Source organism: Littorina saxatilis, linkage group LG17, assembly GCF_037325665.1.
Source record: "Littorina saxatilis isolate snail1 linkage group LG17, US_GU_Lsax_2.0, whole genome shotgun sequence".
Taxonomy (NCBI): domain Eukaryota; kingdom Metazoa; phylum Mollusca; class Gastropoda; order Littorinimorpha; family Littorinidae; genus Littorina; species Littorina saxatilis.
This window is the reverse complement of record NC_090261.1, coordinates 26869254-26889412: the sequence shown is the minus strand read 5'-3', so window position 1 is coordinate 26889412 and position 20159 is coordinate 26869254. Positions and strand designations below refer to the sequence as shown.

Below are 20159 nucleotides of genomic sequence, written 5' to 3'. Positions count from 1 at the left end.
CCTAGAGCACTTCACTTCCTTGTGTTTAATCTCAGTCATGCGCCGTTCTGTCACCTTTCTTTTTTTTTTAGCGAGTGTTAAAGACTTAAACAGCTGCAAAATGAGAGAAAGGGATAGTATTTTGATGAAATTGCTGGCATTTGTTCGTTATATTGTAATAGTCAGGGTGCATTTTACAGTCCACCAAATTTGCTGGGTGCCTATTTTTAATTGTAAACTGCAATGACCTAAGATTTGCATAAAAGAATTTCTATGCTTAACAATTAAGTACATGTATGAAAGAACAAATTGGAAAAGGCACTAAGATTGATAATGTTCTGAAGGATAATAAATTAAAGCACATGAAAACTGTCACCCCATTAACTAATGTTTTATGAGGTGTTGCCTCTATATTAACAATACCATTTAATCTGATAATTACCACCTATTCACTGACAAGATAACACCCCACCCCCACCTCACCTCCAATACAAGCGTTATTTTATAGTTCAAAGTCACCTTAATACAGTCAGTGTGAATCTCTCCTCTAACTGTCACATTTGGATGTTTTTGCACATTATAAAGCAAGGTACTTTACAGTTGTGTAGTACATGTTGTTGTAGTGAGAGAAATGTGATCAGTGTGCAGATGTTGCTGTTGGCAGTAGATCTAGCAGTGCATACAACAGTTTTGTCATGTGACTCATTTGTTTATGAATTTAGTGTTGCCGTATTTGTGCAAACATTAACTTTCTTCGTCAATTTCGTGCAATTTGGTAGATGTTTATCGTTGTGGTAACAATGGCCAAACACACATTTCATTTACAACCACCGCACCACCATCAGCTACCTCGTTGACCCACCGGCCTTCTTCTACTGCTAAAGCCTTCCAGGAATAAAATCTAGAAGAGGGCGCATTAAATTAAAACTGTGTGAAAGATAATTAGAAGTCTTCTTGTTAAATTATAGCTGTTGTGCGACATGTACATTCAGTATATACTTTAGATGACTTGATAACAACGGCTTTAATGTTAATATAAACTCTGTAACTTGTGAAATAGTGTAGCCATTCTCTGGTAACAAATGTATTAACAAAATGAGTTCTCTGTATAATCAGGAGGACGTGTTAAAGTTAGCTGACTTTGGTTCCTGTCGAAGCGTGTACTCCAAACAGCCCTACACAGAATATATCTCAACAAGATGGTCAGTATCTCCAATGTGTGTGTGCGTGTGCGTGTGTGTGTGTGTGTGTGTGTGTGTGTGTGTGTGTGTGTGTGTGTGTGTGTGTGTGTGTGTGTGTGTGTGTGTGTGTGTGTGTGTGTGTGTTGTAATACCTATCCAGACTGTGTCATTGTTTGACGTTTCTTACTGAACGGTGTCCAGTTTTAGTTTTTTTCTGGTGTGTTTTACGTTTTTTTAGCCTCATCTGTTTCACTATTTTCAGAGTCGCTAGTGTACTTCTTTCAATAACAAGGACCCGTAAAAAAAATTGTAGCCATGATTTTGTGGTGATGGCTGACACATTGTACAGAGACTGCTGTGTTGTTGGCACAGGTATCGTGCACCAGAGTGCCTTCTGACGGATGGTTATTACACATACAAGATGGACATCTGGAGCATCGGTTGCGTCTTCTTTGAGATACTCAGGTGAGCTGTTCCCGTCTCCTTGTCATATTATGCCTCGGACTGAACTCACCTTAGCTCCTGTACAGTAGGACTCGATCCTCAATACAGAGTTACACCAGGGCGGGTTCTGGGGGGGGGGGGGGGATCTCCTGGGTTCCAGATCCCCCTCCCCCCTCCCGTTACCTGGCAAATGTACCTTTTATCTTAAAGCCTGTCCTTAACTGGGCGAAGTCCACTATACTTGGTGAAGCTGGCCACACAAAGCTTTAGCATTCTGTTTTGGGTAAAAAGACTTCACGAAGTCCTCGCAAGGTTGACTTCAGGCTCAAATAAGGGCCACCTTTAAAATGCTAAATTTTAACAACAGCCCCAGGCTTCCTTTTTTCGTGCCTCTGTTTGGAAGCCCCTCCCTCTCATATACAGTAGACCGAGCCCTGGAGTACTAATGACCGTGTGTCCATTGTGTCTGTGTGCAGTTTACACCCGCTGTTCCCCGGCTCCAACGAGGTTGACCAAATCGCCAAGATCCATGACATCATGGGTACACCTGACCCCAGTGTACTCAACAAGCTTAAGAGGTCAGTGAAACACAGAACATATACAGTGTACATGTATGTACATTTACATTTTCAGTTTGCGTGCTGTAAAAAGAGATATTCACCATCTTTAACAGGTTTTGTCCAGATGGCCCTATAAACACATGCTGAATGCAAGAATTCATTGTGCTGTTCTGTAAGAATGTAGTTTTTAAGGAATTTGTATGCTGTTGCATGTCTTTCTTATACAATGTAGTATATTAGTCTAAACTTATGTGCAAAATTAAAACAGAACATGATGATTTCTTTGTCTTTGCGGAATACACAAATTGTTTTACATTGCAGTTTCTTGTGGCCCGTTAATTGAAAGACTTTATATTGTGTATGTGCATGCCTGGTTCATGCGTGTGGCTTAATGAGGATTCAACGCATATATGTCCGTGTGTGTATTATGCTGTTAAGAAGTGAATCCAAATGACAAAAATCGTCATACTCTCTGCAGGTCAAGAGGCATGAACTTTAACTTCCCACCCAAGAAGGGATCTGGTACAGAGCGACTGTTGACGCACGTATCCCAGGAGGCCGTGGAGCTGATCTACCAGATGTGCACATATGACCCCGACGACCGGATCACAGCACGGCAGGCCCTCAAACACCACTACTTCAAAGACCTTCGGTCAGTCACTGTCTTTCTGACGCATAGGGTTATGTACAGTTAACTGTTGATAGGATTCATTCATGGAACAAATGAAGTCCAGTCACTTTTGTTTTATTTTTTTGTCAGAGTGTATGAATTTTGCTGGCATTGGACCTAGAACATATCGCCAATGTGTAATGGCCTCCTTTTTTATTTAAATGATCACATTAGGATGCTGTATTGATGATCTGCTTCAGAAAGCTATGGATTTTCAGATCAAACTAGTGCTTGATGTGGTCATCCTGAGTCATCATCTTTCCAAGAACCTTCTTCAGAGATTTCTGTACAATCTTGAAAGTAAATGTGTCTCTATACCTCAGATCTGCAGTTTGGACTTCTTCATCTCGTTTCTAAATTAATGAAACTCTTCAATTAAAAGATAGCTAACCTCTTTGCTCTGTGACACACAGGGACGCTGACAAGAGGGCAACAGCGATGGCCAAGCGACAGCTCCAGGAAAGCAAAAAGGTTGATCAACCGCTGCCAACCGGTGATGCCCCTGTAGTCAACGGTGAAGGAGTAGAGACGACGATCAAACCGCTCAGTCTCGGTCCAGCCGCTGCACACGAAAAAAGCACGCCCGACGAACCGCGGTCACCGATGAAGAAGCCGCTGGCAGAAATCCCCATGTACCCGGCGATCAAGGCGCAGTCTCTGCCCATCCAGGCGCAGACACTCAAGGAGCGAAACAAGAGGGTAGGTGCCACTGGGGACGCAGGCAAAGTCTCTAGCTCTCTGCCCAAAGTGGACGTGTTCTCGTCCTCCGAGGTCGAGGATAACGTCAGCACCACCAAAAACAGCAATAAAAAGAAGAAGGTAACGCCCTTCGTGGCGTGTGGTGTGCCGTGTTCTTTTCAGTGTGTTCACCATTTGCTCACCGACGGCTGTGCTGAGAGTGATCTCACCATCCTTTCCTGTACTCACCGTGGTGTTGAGTGATTTGCACTTGACATGCTGTGCAACATGCTCAAAACGTTGCAAAAAGAGTGGGACATGAATAAATGCATGTCACGATGTGTATCTTTTTACATTTAGTCAAGTTTTGACTAAATGTTTTAACATAGAGGGGGAATCGAGACGAGGGTCGTGGTGTATGTGTGTCTGTCTGTGTGTGTGTGTCTGTGTGTGTGTGTAGAGCGATTCAGAGTAAACTACTGGACCGATCTTTATGAAATTTTACATGAGAGTTCCTGGGTATGATATCCCCAGACGTTTTTTTCATTTTTTCGATAAATGTCTTTGATGACGTCAATTATCCAGCTTTTTGTAAAAGTTGAGGTGGCATTGTCACACCCTCATTTTTCAATCAAATTGATTGAGATTTTTGTAAAGCAATCTTCGACAAAGGCTGGACTTCATTATTGCATTTCAGCTTGGTGGCTTAAAAATTAATTAATGACTTTGGTCATTAAAAATCTGTAAATTGTAATAACATTTTTTTTTAATATAAAACGATCCAAATTTACGTTCATCTTATTCTACATCATTTCCTGGTTCCCAAAAACATATAAATATGTTATATTTGGATTAAAAACAATCTCTGAAAATTTAAAATATAAAAATTATGATAAAAATTAAATTTTCGAAATCGATTTAAAAACAATTTCATTTTATTCCTTGTCGGTTCCTGATTCCAAAAACATATAGATATGTTATGTTTAGATTAAAAACACGCTCAGAAAGTTAAAACGAAGAGAGGCACAGAAAAGCGTGCTATGCAGCACAGCGAAACCACTACCGCGCTAAACAGGCTCGTCAGTTTCACTCCGTATTGCACAAGCGGCGGACTACGGTCATTGTGAAAAAATGCAGTGCGTTCAGTTTCATTCTGCGAGTTCCACAGCTTGACTAAATGTAGTAATTTTGCCTCACGCGACTTTTTTATTGATATTTGTTTGTTAAGATGCATGTGTATCTGCATCATAGTTTCAGGGGGTTGGGACGGGATGTTTTTACATTTAGTCAAGTTTTGACTGAATGTTTTAACGTAGAGGGGGGAATCGAGACGAGGGTCGCGGTGTATGTGTGTGTGTGTGTGTGTGTGTGTGTGTGTGTGTGTGTGTGTGTGTGTGTGTGTGTGTGTGTGTGTGTGTGTGTGTGTGTGTAGAGCGATTCAGAGAAAACTACTGGACCGATCTTCATGAAACTTGACATGAGAGACCAAATCCTGATTACGGTATCTCCAGTCGTTTTTTCATTTTTTGGATAAATGTCTTTGATGACATCATATCCGGCTTTTCGTGAAAGTTGAAGCGGCACTGTCACGCTCTCATTTTTAAACCAAATTGGTTGAAATTTTGGTCAAATAATCTTCGACGAAGCCCGGACTTCGGTATTGCATTTCAGCTTGGAGGCTTAAAAATTAATTAATGAGTTTGCTCATTAAAGTTGTCATTAAAATCGATTTTTTGCAAACAGATTACAAATTGATTGCATTGTATTCTTCATCACATTCTGAATCTAAAAATGTATACATATGTCATGTTTACTCTTAAAATGTGATCACAATTAACGAAAATAGATTCCCGTCGCGATATAACCTTCGTGGTTGAAAACGACGTTAAACACCAAATAAAGAAAGAACGAAAATAGATTAAGTAGTCTTACGATTAAAATTTAAGAAATCGATCCAAAAATGATTTCATCTTATGCTTTATCGTTTCCTGATTCCAAAAAACATATAGATATGATAGGTTGTATTGAAAACAAGCTCAGAAAGTTAACACGAATACAGAAAAGCGCGCTTTCCTGCTTAACTAGCACAATACGCTACCGCGCTATTCTGGCGTGTCAATATCACTGCGTTTTGCAAGTGGGAGGTGAGTGATTTCCTTCAAGCGGGGATTGACGAAGCTGTACTGTCTTGGTGAAAAAAATACAGTGCGTTCAGTTTCATTCCGTGAGTTCGACAGCTTGATGTAGTAATTTCGCCTTACGCGACTTGTTTCCAGTTCTCTGTGACTTTGAGTTGCATCTAATTTTCTTCCCTGTGAGTGCTGTTTACTGTTGCTGTGCTCTCCACAATGAAATCCCATCTGTGACTGATTGAACATTGATTTTTGTTTGTTAATCAAGGCTTCTGGTCAGTTGTAGCATAAAAGGAAAACGACAATAATGTCAACAGGAAAGCAAGCTGTGATTGAAGATCTCAGGAGTTCTGAAGTCATGAATGTTCCTGACACAAATTTGTCAGCTTTTGTAGAGATAAAGATTAGGCAACAACAAAAAATAGTCTGTTTACGGTAACCCGACCGACCCTATTTTTTTCGCGCGACCCTAGACTTTTTTTTGGCATTTGGGGAAAAATAAAAAAATAAAAAAATAACGTAAAAATATGGTTTTTTGGAGAGAAAAAAAGAAGAAAAAATTTTTTAAAAAATCCCGACCTACCGACCCTATTTATTTGGCCTATGTTACCGTAAACAGACCTTTTTTTTTTTTTGGCCTTACAAAAATCTGGCAGGTCTATCCATTTTATGGTATCAGGAGGGAAACTTGCATTTTTTTATTATATTTAGTCAAGTTTTGACTAAATATTTTAACATCGAGGGGGAATCGAAACGAGGGTCGTGGTGTATGTGCATGTGTGTGTGCATGTGTGTGTCTGTCTGTGTGTGTGTGTGTAGAGCGATTCAGACTAAACTACTGGACCGATCTTTATGAAATTTGACATGAGAGTTCCTGGGTATGAAATCCCCGAACGTTTTTTTCATTTTTTGGATAAATGTCTTTGATGACGTCATATCCGGCTTTTCGTGAAAGTTGAGGCGGCACTGTCACGCCCTCATTTTTCAACCAAATTGGTTGAAATTTTCGTCAAGTACTCTTCGACGAAGCCCGGGGTTCGGTATTGCATTTCAGCTTGGTGGCTTAAAAATTAATTAATGACTTTGGTCATTAAAAATCGGAAAATTGTAAAAAAAAATAAAAATTTATAAAACGATCTAAATTTACGTTTATCTTATTCTCCATCATTTGCTGATTCCAAAAACATATAAATATGTTATATTCGGATTAAAAACAAGCTCTGAAAATTAAATATATAAAAATTATTATCAAAATTGTTTTTTCGAAATCAATTTAAAAACACTTTCATCTTATTCCTTGTCGGTTCCTGATTCCAAAAATATATAGATATGATATGTTTGGATTAAAAACACGCTCAGAAAGTTAAAACGAAGAGAGGTACAGAAAAGCGTGCTATCCTTCTCAGCGCAACGAATACCCCGCTCTTCTTGTCAATTCCACGTGCACTGCCTTTGCCACGGGCGGTGGAGTGACGATGCTACGAGTATACGGTCTTGCTGCGTTGCGTTGCGTTCAGTTTCATTCTGTGAGTTCCACAACTTGACTAAATGTGACCCTCCACCACGAAATGAGTCGCATGTCACCTTTGCATGATTTTCATATTTTTACATTTTCCTAAAGAGTTTTTTATGCTCTATCCAGTGGTGAAAACCGTTTTAGAAAAGAGCAAAAACTGTTTGAGTTATAAGCTTGTGACTAAGGTGACCCTCACACTGTTACCAGACACTCCCCGGACTTATATTAAGCCTAGCGCAGAACCGCGCGAGGTGACATGCGACTCATTTCGTGGTGGAGGGTCACAAATATTGTATTTTCGCCTTACGCGACTTGTTGTGTGATGCCAGTGTTGCGTGACTTTTTTCTTGTTTTCGTGAAAATGGTTTTTTTTCAGTTCTTTCTTGATTTAGTTCTTTTGCAACATGCAGTGCCGTTCATTTTCCCCCTTACTAATGTAATCAGAATCACTATTCCCAATCAGTTTTGATGTATACCGTTCACAAACACAGTCCACCGCTTGCTTACAAATGTATTTATTTTCTCATGGAAAACAACCGTTTTCAGAGATTATATTTATTTTTCTTGCAAAACTAAACATTTTTGTTTTGTTTGTTGAAGAAACAAGTGTATCAAACTTTTTAGATAATCTGTGATCTCAGTGAGAGTGACTTTTTAAGTTGTCATTTAATCTAGTGTATTGTGTAGAAGATGTTTAGCATACCTTCAGAATTCATTATTTGTTTTTTTATGAAATGGAATTTGTTTCAAGTTTGTTTTGTAGCATTTTTTTAACCATTTTTCATAGAAAATCAAAAGTCTTCAACTTCAACCCCAGACTCTTAAAGGTCCTTGTCCACATTTTTATACTGAAATCGCCATTTGACCATTAAAATGCAGAGTCTATTATCTACAATTATCAACAATACCCCCTTTCGATCAGGAAAGACGAAGCCAGTGTAGCCGTTTGAAAATTCATTGTAGTATTCCAGCGTAGTACTCAAAGTAGGATATCCTTATTTGGAAAATGCCAAGCGCAAAACTCCTCTCAAATCCCGTGCATTTCGTGCGTTTAAAAAAAAGCGTGGACAGCGCTCCAGTGTCAAACTGTTGCTGCACTTGTTTGGGCGTGGCTATTAGCATAGTGACATGAATTTGATTGGTCAGTATTTTTGGGCAAAGCACATGTTCTCAGCAAACAGAAAACAAAATATTGGAAGCGTGAGTCACGCTACCCAAAAATAAAATCTTTTTTTACATATCGATGGGTTAAAACCAGAACCATTTAACTGGTTTGCGGCCATTTTGAGAAATGGCCACTTGAAGTTTTTAACCCCTCAAAAAAAATAGTAAACACAAGATTACAACCTTCATATTTTAAGCAATAGACATAGAGGAAGAACTGGTCATGTACAGTTGAAATCAATTTAATTGAACTACTCTATCATATGACAATAACGTATAATTTGTTCTGCTTCCAGAATACGCTCCTTCTTTTTTCTCAGTCCTGGAGCTAGAAAAGCCCAGCGCACCATAGCTGCTTCTGACTTCCAAACAGATCCCACTGTGGCCTGTGCTACAGCAGTCAGAAGCAGCCTCCTCACACATAGCATGTTCTGCTTCCAAGCAAAAGCTTACACTGCAACACTAGTTTAAATTGTTTTAATGTTTATTGCCGCAATAAACACACATATTTCAAGTCACACACTAAACCATCATTAAAGAATTATGTATTCGTCTAATGTATGGCCTAATGAACGCACACCTTTTACAAATTACACACAATTAAATTGCAGGTATTTTCCCATGGCAAAAAAAAACAACATTCTTTGTTAAAATTCCAAAAATAAATTGTATTTTGGTTGTTTTCCTGAGAACTCAATAGTAAATCTTATTTTGTATCAGCTCATATTGTTTTGCATTACGCACAAAAACTACAAACCCAGCAACAACGACAAACTGACCACACACAAAACGAACAAAGCAGCACAGAAACAAGCAAGCAAACAAGAAAAGCTTCACTGATGATCAAGCTTGGCGCATTAAAACCAAACCAATCACACAAGGACAATAAAATCACGAGTTCTAGATTCTGATTTCATGATACCCTGCGTGTTCATTATCAATAAAAAACAAATTGGCATTCTTACCTTGTGATGTACTTTTTTCTTCACAGAAGTGTTGTGCACAAAAGTCAAAATCAAAGTCAGACCTTAAAGCACATCCCTGTATTTTAGATCACAGTTTCAGCAGAAAACCAAACTCTAAGTCACCATCAGTTTTGTCAATAGAACTTCGATGACCACGTATCAGTTCCACAACTGACATCTAGTGTGCTGGTAAAAAACGTTTTACACACATATGATCTCTGGCCATCTTTCAGAAAGAAAAACTTCCTTGAAACTTGTCTCTTTTTTGGAGCTGGTTCTCCGTCTGTTTTCAGGTAAGTTCTTGTTCCCGTTTCTTCAATTCGGTGACAAACAAAGTCTTTCTGTCGCTCATATGAAGAGAGCGAATAAAAGGCCTGAAAAATGTCTTGCCTTTCTTCTTCTGATATTTTGCTGGAACACATCATTTTACACTTTGAACAGTCGACCTTCTGTACTGCTTTTGCCCTAGCCGTTTCACCGGTTGTCCTTGAGTAAGATTGACCGCTCAGTTTCTTTGTTTTTCTAATATTATTCTTCCAGGTCTTAGGGTTGCTGAGTCTTTTTCGACTAAACTTCTTCTTTGGAGGTGTCACATAGGATGCCTCCTTCCTCGGAGATGGCAGTTTTTTGCTGGGGTTCCATAACAAGATGAAGGAGATGCTGTGGTAGATTCACATGAACTGATGAAGGAGCAGTGTCAGACATGTTAGAAGCTGAAGTGAATACACCATTAGGAAAAAAATCAAAGTTAGTATCATCTGAGGTGATTGTAGTCACTGGGGTTGAATCAGAGTCAACATATGCTGAGGTAGAAGCACACACAAGAGAAATATGTACAGGTGTTGGGCAGCTGGATTCATGTGGAGGGGTGGAATCACAACCAGTATGTATTGGAGTTGATGCACAAACAGGAGAAAAACCACATTCACCATGTTTCTCGGTAGACTCTTCGATTGAAAAATCAACACAGTCGTCATGTTTCAGAGTAGATTTTTCCACTGGAGACGCTTCACATTCATCAGGTTTCGGAGTTGGTGCAAGGACGGAAGACGCATGTCTGTCTGGTTTTAAAGTGGTTTTTCTCCTGATGCATGTGTTCTGCGCGAACTTAGAATCCGGTTTCATTCTAGAATGGACCGGGTCCAGGTTAGAATTCTAACCCTGCGCAAGTACAGGGGTGCCATTCTAGAATGAAACCCTTGTTGCTGGTCCATTCTAGAATCGGCCGTGCGCAAGGTTAGAATTTGGGTCCAAGTTGGAATAGTCATTTCAGTTAGACTATCACACAGCCAAAGCCACAAATGTGGATTTTCTGTTTGTTTTTGTTTTTTGTGTGTTTGGTTGGGTGTTTTTTTCGGGTTTTTTACACTTTACTCAAAGACATCGTGAATTGGGATTGTGATGTTCTGAAAGTGATTACGATTTTGAGAGACACTCAGCACTGATCGCTACGAACGGAAATTTCCGGACTGACAGTGTTTTGCCGATCTCGCTTGTAACTTTTAATCTTATTCATATAGGCCCTACATGAAGTTGGTCTTCTGAATTGTGAAGATATAATGTCAACTTTTTTTTAAACCTGTGACAACAGCTCTATAACTCACTCTGTCCTTCTGTTGGTCTGTCTGTCGGTTAGTCGGTCTGACCGTCTGTCTGTCTGTCTGTCAAAAAAATTGTCAAAAAACCGGACATTTCCGAGAAGGAGACAGGGCTGACATTGCAAGCGGCCGCAACCGGCTCTCATCACAAAAACAACTGCCCTGCAAACATTACTGCCCTGGTAGTCCCCCTTGCTATGGTCTGCCTTTGTCTGCGTACTCAGGAGTGTCAACTTTCTTGACATGACATGACATCGCAAGATCGCCAAAGGATTTTTTTCAGGGGTAGACAAATCAGCCCCATTTTATCAAAGGGAAGGTGCAGGTGGAGATAATTCAAGGGAAGACAACTCTGTCTTACCTACAAACATTACGGCCCCCTTTATTCAAGGGTTTCATTCTAGAATGGCACCCCTGTACTTGCGCAGGGTTAGAATTCCAACCTGGACCCGGTCCATTCTAGAATGAAACCGGATTCTAAGTTCGCGCAGAACACATGCATCATAGTGTTGTGGCTGATTCTTGGGAGCTATCAATGTCAGGTAAATGGGTTCCATCCGCACATGCACTTGTGGATCAATGCTCGGTCTGATATCCACCACAGGGTGAGTCTGACGACTGGTAAATATTTTTACTGGTCTTTTGGTCACGTTTGCCAGCGCTAGAGGTAACAGATCACCTGCACGAGTGTTCCAGCAACCACTTCTTCTTAAGTCCTCAATCATTTGAAGTATGTTCATAAATCTTTCATTTTCGTCAATGGTTGGGAGATCAAAAAAACCGGAGTAGGGCTCTACATTGTCCATGATGTGATAACAGACTTGTTCTCTCAAATCATTGGGACGGGTTACTTGTCCAAGATGGAAGCATGATGCTTCGAAAAAGCAATTTCCATTTCCTGGAACTTTAATTCTCGTTAAGCCATTGGCAGTGAGAAGATTCTGCAACCTCATCCCATGAATCCGGAGGACAGTCTCCTGAAATGCTTGGTGCTTTTTGCTTGCCTGGACGGCTATATTCACCTCCTGCTGAACAGCATCTGCACAAGATATAAAGACTATGAATTCTTCTTTTTTAAACTGGCAATTACTACTACAATTATTCACTGATAAAAAAGTTAATTGTCTTCGTACCATCGCTGCTGCATTTAAACTGTAAACAGTTTTCGAGTTTTTATTCACACACAAAAATAAAACATAAATACCTGATTACACTGAATATGCTGAAAGTATCCAGGCGCGTTTTGTAAAGAAGGAAGGAAGTGAGTAAGTTAGAAAATAAGTGTGTGTGTGTGTGTGTGTGTGTGTGTGTGTGTGTGTGTGTGTGTGTGTGTGTGTGTGTGTGTGTGTTTTGATACTTACCAGACTTTGTACAGGGAGGCGATGTTTCTTGGGTTTCAAGAATCATTTGCTGAATCAAGTCCTCATCTGGCCAGTCATTCTCCTTCGACATTGTAAAAACCTGTGATTTAAGAAATATATTAGTCAAACTCACAAAAAAGGGTGGAAATAGCGCTGTAATAACATTCATGTAATAACATTCATTCATAGGTTACAAGCAGACAAAAATTGTCATTATCTGCCCTGAACATTCACTGAGGTTATTGATTTCATTTTTTTATCGAAAGCTAAAGAGCTGAAACACTTCAACATTCATGAACACACACACACACACGAAACTTGACAAATACGCTTTTACCAGCCTGTGCTTTTATTTAGGAAAACAAAACTATACACACAAAAAAGCTAGGGATCAGTATGCAGATTACAGAATTTAGACAATCAGAAAGTTTCCCTTATGAATACGAATCAGAAATTAAGCTTTAATGACTTGTTCAAATGGGGGAAACAAAAATATATGATGATACTCACTTGAATCTGTGTCCTGACTCGAGCAACAGCAAAACAGACTGTGCAGCAGATGTACAATAGGCAGAATGCTGTTCTTTGAGTTTTCAGAAAGTGGACCAACCTTTTGTCAGTTTGTTTTCTGTGGATTAAATTCGCATCATTTTTGACGTTTCGTTGACACGACCTTGCGACACCAAGCCTCATCAATTTGTTTCCATGAGAAAATAGAAACATTGTATCAACATGACACCTGTCATAACAAGCTATGCTGATAACGGTACATCCGGAGTCTGAAATTCGGATACTGACAGGTGTCGCTGACCTGTTTTGCTTTCCACACTCCCACACAAATGTCATTTTTTGCCGACAGCAGACTCCGCCACTGCTTGTAACACCCTTCTGTGTGCTGGGGGAAATCCCACACCACACTGAGAGGGTGAAAACCAGATACACCCACCGCTATAGTGACCTTGTCTGGTTGCGCTGAGGGCAGGGAAACTGACTGTCACACAGCGATCAGAAGAGGTCAGGTTACGATGGCTGCTTCTGGCTGGCAGATAAACACTCCCCATTACTCACATGGCTCAGTAGCAGAACAGACTAAACTGAACTTATCACGTTCTGCTTCCAACCTGGATGGAGTTAGATGGTTCTGCTTCCAAGATGAGTCCGAACAATACTTGGAGCCAGAACAAATTATGACTTATAAATACACAATAATCCAAGATTTTCAAGAATCCTTCACAGGAAGTGAGAATCATATTACCATAAGTCTAATGACTATAAAATTGCAAAACCAGTTATTTTGAGGTAATTGGTTCTGGTTTTAGCCCATCGATATATTTTTTGTCTATAACTTTTTTCCCCAATTGGTTCATTCATCATCTGACATAACTTTTTAGTGAAATCTAACCATAAGATTATTGAAAAAAAGCAAAAATGTAGACGACCACCTTTAAGCTTAAAATAAAAATGTTTCAGATACAAACAATATGTCAGAATATAAAGTATACTTCTGGGCACATGTGGTACGGCAAAAGAATTCTGCCAGAATACTATCAAGGTTTTTGTTGTTGTCAAGTTTTGAGAGAATATGTAATGAACAATTTAAATGACAGTTGTAGGTAACTCAAACATCATTGTAACTGGAAGCATTGAAATGTATTTGAATTCCAGTTATGCATTAGCTCATTATCTTTTCCGATAACGTTTTCAGAGGCGACATCGACAGCGACAGACAGAGACTGGATTCTCCCATCACACGGGGCTCTTACCGCGAGTTCCCATGCACCCCTCCACCTTCAACCCCACCTTCCACACCACCTCCTTCCCCTCCTCCTTCCCCTCCTCTTTCAAGATGGGGGACACTGGCAGCTCCGGCCTGCTCCCTACCATCAACAACGCTTACAAGCCACACAAGGTGAGACTGCTTGTTTGAGATGAGTTTTGTTGCTGGATGTTTGTGTTGATCGAGTTCATGTGAGGATATTAGTCAGAAGATATATAATCCACTCAGGTTTGAGGGTTTTTGTGTGCATATAAATTTGTGGTTAAAACTTTGAATCAAACTTGTCTATTTACGCTTGTTGAATTTGTAATGTTGAAGCTAGCCCCCCATGTGTCGATATTGCTATCATGTGATCGTCACATGATACATATTAATAGACTGTGAACTACGTCACTATTATGTGTGTGAATGTACGCGCGAGACATGCGCAGTGTTGTACGATGTTACCGCCAAGATGGCCTAGAAGCCAAACAATAAAGTGAAGCCATTATCTCTTCAACTGTTACTGCAGTGTCCGTTTCTGTACATGGAACCCGGAGCGAATGCGTCCATAAACATTCAACTAACACAAACACAAAACGATACATGGTGTCAGAATCATCATGGCAGAAGACGGAGTAGCAGCGCAGCCGAGGTCGGTAACCGTCAAAGTTCCGTTACCTCAGAGACTTGAGCTTTCAGCACAAGGTTTGGAGGCGACTTGGCGCAAGTTCAAGCGGTCGTGGGAGACATACGAACTAGCATCGCGTCTTGATTCTCAGGATGAGAAGTATCGAGCCGCAGTATTCAAGACTTGTCTCAGTGATGGTGCAAGGGACGTGTTCGAAGGTTTGCCTTTCGAGGCTGCAGACGACAAGGACAAAATTACGAAGATAATTCCCTTGTTCGAAGCCTACTGTGTGGGGGAGACATCAGAAGTCTACGAGACTTACAAGTTTCACCAGCGAAAGCAAGAGAAGGGGGAAACGATCGACACGTACATCGGAGCACTCCGACAACTAGCTAGCTCCTGTAACTTCAAGACATTCGAAGAAAGGATGCTACGCGATCAAGTCGTTATTGGACTGTCAGATGACACGGTTCGGGAAAAACTCTTGCAAGAGTCAGGTCTAACTTTGAAAAAGTGCATTGAGATCTGCAGAGTGAGTGAGGCAGCAGCCCAGCAGGCCAAGAGTATGGCTGGTGATGAAGCCCTACATCGTGTCGGTGTGCATGTGAGAAAAAAGACAAACAGTCAGAAGGACAAGGGTGCTACCCCGAAGTCGAAGCATGATCGTCATGATGGTAGAGGTATGGGCGAAAGAGACAGTGGTGTGAAAGCGTGTGTGTATTGTGGCAAATCGCACAAGAAAGGCAAGGAACACTGTTTCGCATATGGCAAGACTTGCAATCGTTGCAAAAAAAAGAACCATTTTGCTCGTCAGTGCAAACAAAGCTCAGATAGGCAAGTGCATGAAATGTCTGATGAAGAGAGTGATGATGATGATGGTCATTTTGTTCTGACGATGAGTGAAAATGATGATGAACATGTTTTGTCTGTTGATGATGTTGATAAATCTGTGCATGCAAAAATGCTTGTTGGACATGACAGAGTGACGACATCGTTGCAACTTGACAGTGGAGCCACTATCAACAGTTTGTCCGTAGAGACGTACAAGACTGTGACGGGAGACGTAGCGTTGACAAAGCTGACCAAAAGCAACAAACGCTTGTTGATGTATGACAAAAGACCAGTAACTCCTCTAGGTGAGCGTATTCTGCCTGTGGTCAATCCAAAGAACGGCAAAAGCTACAAAGTGCGCTTTGTGGTAGTGAACGCCAAAGTGAAGGATATCTTGGGCTGTAGAGCAAGCCAACACATGCAGTTGATCACGGTCAATGTCGAGAACATTTCAGCCATAGGCACAGGGGATAAGCATGTTCTCACAGGGTTTGATGACGTATTCAAAGGGGAGGTTGGGGCTCTGGACGGAAAGCTAACGTTTGAAACAGACCCATCGGTTCCTCCAGTGAAGCTTCCATGTCGTCAGTGGCCCATAGCTGTCAAAGAGAAGGTCAAAGCAGAAATTGATCGTCTGCTTGAGTTAGGGGTCCTCGTTCCGGTGAACACACCAACTGATTGGATTAGCAGCGTAGTTGTGACGTTGAAGCCCAATGGTCAGGCTAGGTTGTGCATAGATCCAAAACCCTTGAACAAGGCATTGAAAAGAAATGATTACCCCATGAAGAGCATTGATGACGCGTTAGAGTCGATGGTAGGCGCAAAGATTTTCTCGCATTTCGACATGCGCAATGGCTTCTGGCACGTTGTCCTGGACGACGAAAGCAGTCTCTTGACAACGTTTGAAACCCCTTTCGGAAAATTTCGCTGGACTAGAATGCCGTTCGGTGCGTCGGTATGTCCAGAGGAATTTCAGCGCCGTGTCGATGATGCGCTGAACGGACTGCCGGGCGTGTTCGCAGTCCATGATGATGTCATTGTGTGGGGGTCGGGAGACACAGAGAAAGAAGCAGCAAAAGACCATGACCAGAACGTTCGGTTGTTCTTGCAGAGATGTCGCGAGAAGAACATCAAACTGAACAAAGAGAAGGTCGAGTACAGGAAAACTGAGGTCTCGTATCTGGGTCACGTGATCTCAAAGGACGGGTTGAAGTGTGACATGAAGAAAGTCGATGCAATCAAGTCGTTTCCGCAGCCAGAAGACAAAGCGGCGGTTCAGAGACTTCTGGGGATGGTAGGGTATCTCCAGAAGTTTGCACCACGTCTGTCGGAGGTCGCAGCGCCTCTGCGTGAGCTGGTGAAAAAAGACGTGCATTTCCGCTGGGATGAGAACCTGCACGGGAAAGCGTTTGATGAGATCAAGCGCATGTTGACTGAACCACCGGTTTTGCGATTTTTTGACCCTGGTGCGAAAACTACTCTTCAGTGTGATGCGTCTGAGTTCGGTCTGGGGGCGTGTTTGTTGTCAGATGGACAACCGGTACAGTTCGCGTCGCGAGCGCTGACCCAAACTGAACGCAACTATGCGCAAATAGAGAAGGAAATGCTTGCGATTCTCTTCGGGCTGGAACGTTTCGAGCGCTATGTGTATGGTAGACATGTTGAGGTGGAGTCTGATCACAAGCCGTTGATTCCCATTCACAACAAAACCTTGTTGGCAGCGCCAAAACGTCTGCAACGCATGTTGCTGAGAACGCAAAAGTTTGACTACACTGTGGTGTACAAGAAAGGTACAGAGATGTATCTCGCTGACACGCTCAGCAGAGCTGTGGTCAGGTCACACAAAGCAGGGAAAATGAAGAGCGAACAGATTTTCCAGACAGAAATAGAGCAGGAAATCGAGAGCATTGACATGGCCGCGCATGTGTCCGTGTCTGAAGGGCGACTCGAAGAGTTGAAAGAGGCAACAAAACGTGATAAAGATTTGTGTCGGCTGATGCAAATAACACAAGAAGGTTGGCCTGAGTCGAGACAAAGCTTACCGCTAGGTCTTCAACCTTACTTTCCATTCAGAGAGGAAGTATCGACTCAGAACGGTCTTTGTTTCAAGGCAGAAAGGATCATTGTACCAACAGAAATGAGGGAGAAAGTCCTACACTTGCTCCATCAGGCTCATACTGGGATTCAGGGTTGCATGAGAAGGGCAAGAGAACTGGTCTATTGGCCAGGAATGAACGCAGACATAGAAAAGTTGGTGAGCAAATGTGCAACTTGTCAGACACACCAAAGCAACCAACAGAAAGAGCCCATGATTTCCCACCCAATACCTGAAAGGCCCTGGGAAACGCTAGGGTGTGATCTCTTTGACTTTCAAGAGAAGTCGTACCTGGTAGTGGTAGACTACTACTCTGATTTCTTTGAAGTCGATCGCCTTGAGAACAAAACAGCAGAAGAAGTCATCTACAAGACAAAAGCCCATTTAGCCAGACATGGAATCCCTGATAAGATCATCTCTGATAACGGTCCGCCGTATAGCTCAGACAAATACAGAGATTTCGCTGAGGCTTGGGAATTCGAACACATAACCAGTTCGCCATATTATCCGCAATCCAACGGAAAGGCAGAAAATGCGGTCAAACAAGCAAAAACTCTGATCATGAAAGCTGTAGAAAGCAAAACAGATCCGTACTTGGCTCTACTAGAGTTAAGGAACATACCATCGGAGGTGATGAAAACCTCTCCAGTGCAAAGACTGTTCAGCAGAAGAACCAAAACCAGAATTCCTACAGCCAAAACTCTGCTAAAACCGCAGACGTGCACAAACGTGACTGGCAATCTGATCAAAAGAAAAGAAAAACAGGCAAAGTGCTATAACAAAGGTACAGCAGAACTAGAAACCCTACAGCCAGGTCAAACCGTGAGGGTGAAGTTAGGCAAAACTTGGACAAAAGCAAAAGTAGAGCAACAGGTAGATGTCAGGTCTTACAAACTGCACACAGAAAATGGTAAAGCATACAGACGCAACAGGCGTCAAATCAGAACAACTGGAGAAACACTGACCAACACTGGTCCAAGGGAGACAATCACTCGAAAAACAGACCTTGATAGGCAGAGACAGCTAAATGACCAAGCAGTGAAAAACTACAGAGCAGTAGCTGATAGTCAGACTCAGGTGACCAAAGTCAGTACTCCTGTGAGTGCGACAAACACACCTGAAACTAAAACACCTGTGAAGATTCAGCCAAATGAAAAGAAAACTGAACGCATCAAAGTCAAGTTCATGAAGTCACAAACCGCAGGTAAAACAGACACAGGTCAAAGTCAAACCACTTCTCGTGGACGTCAGGTTAAACCACCAGCTTACCTGAATGACTATGTCAAAACCTAAAGACTGAAGACTGTAGGAGACAGTTCAGTATTTGTTGTTTGTGTGTTTTGTTTGAAGAGAAAAGATAGACAGTGAAGAAAGTAAACATTTGGTGGTATTGTTTATGTCCCGCGTTGTGAGTGAATGTGATAAATTTAATTCAAGGCGTTGAATTATTGTCCAGTAAAGTTTCATTGTCCAGAGAGAGAATGTGTTGTTATTATTGGAGTTGTGAAATGATGCTCTAGTCAAGATGTCCAGTCAGGGTGAATGTGTGAAATTAATCTAGGCGTAAAAATAATCTCAGCCTATTGGACTATGGTGAGAATGAGAATTTTATGTGCAGAGAATTCATTTTCCCGTGAAGTTTGGACAGTAAAAGTCTTTGGACTTGTTTATGTAAAGAAAAGGGGATGTGTCGATATTGCTATCATGTGATCGTCACATGATACATATTAATAGACTGTGAACTACGTCACTATTATGTGTGTGAATGTACGCGCGAGACATGCGCAGTGTTGTACGATGTTACCGCCAAGATGGCCTAGAAGCCAAACAATAAAGTGAAGCCATTATCTCTTCAACTGTTACTGCAGTGTCCGTTTCTGTACATGGAACCCGGAGCGAATGCGTCCATAAACATTCAACTAACACAAACACAAAACGATACACCCCAAAACACACACAAACATATTTATTGTATTCTGCTGGATGTATGGCCAGTGGTATTTTCCTGAGACTGGAAGGTCCTATTTTCTTCTTTCATTGTACCGGTGAAAAATTCAGTGCAAGTGATATTATGGATGTGGATCATTCTTTTACAATCATGAAATGTATCAATTTTACTGGACAAGTTTGATACAAGGCTAAAGAATTATTAATGGTGTTTTGTATGCTCACTGATTTTTGTGTGTCAAAGATGCATGCATACAAGTACTTGTTACTAACTTCTAAAGTATATTATTTTCTATTATGATCTGAACACATTAATCAAGTGTGTTTCTAATACTGGTTTGAAAGCTGTGTGGTTATAAATGTGTGCTGTTACATTTTAACTTCAATATGTGTGACTGTTTTGTAGTACAGAAAGTATTCAAGCTGAATATATTTCCATGTGTGTGGCTTGATTGATACTGCAAAGGAACATCAATGAACAATGAAAAAAGCTAAGAGTTTTGTGGAAAGAAAATCAGCAACTTTTACTGGCCAAAAATAGTGTTGTGCCTTGCTGGCTGTATAAGTACACACATACAATAACAAAAACCCACTGTACTCCAAAAAGCTGTTATGAAAAGATTATTGAAAGGGTAGCAGAAACATTAAAAG

At 41.1% G+C, this 20159-nt stretch overlaps 1 protein-coding gene across 5 annotated transcripts in view; it reads left to right on the top strand.

The window, feature by feature from the left end:
* The window catches only part of LOC138952730 (MAPK/MAK/MRK overlapping kinase-like), a 64039-nt gene that overhangs the window by 37076 nt on the left and 6804 nt on the right, over nucleotides 1-20159 (top strand). For 3 of the 5 annotated variants that reach the window (XM_070324445.1, XM_070324442.1, XM_070324441.1), the window contains exons 8-13: nucleotides 1092-1181; nucleotides 1533-1625; nucleotides 2081-2182; nucleotides 2643-2816; nucleotides 3248-3533; nucleotides 13954-14157. In XM_070324445.1, the coding sequence (XP_070180546.1) occupies nucleotides 1092-1181; nucleotides 1533-1625; nucleotides 2081-2182; nucleotides 2643-2816; nucleotides 3248-3533; nucleotides 13954-14157 (949 nt within the window). The remainder of the gene's footprint in view (nucleotides 1-1091; nucleotides 1182-1532; nucleotides 1626-2080; nucleotides 2183-2642; nucleotides 2817-3247; nucleotides 3534-13953; nucleotides 14158-20159) is intronic. The other 2 variants (XM_070324444.1, XM_070324443.1) reach the window with 1 other exon arrangement.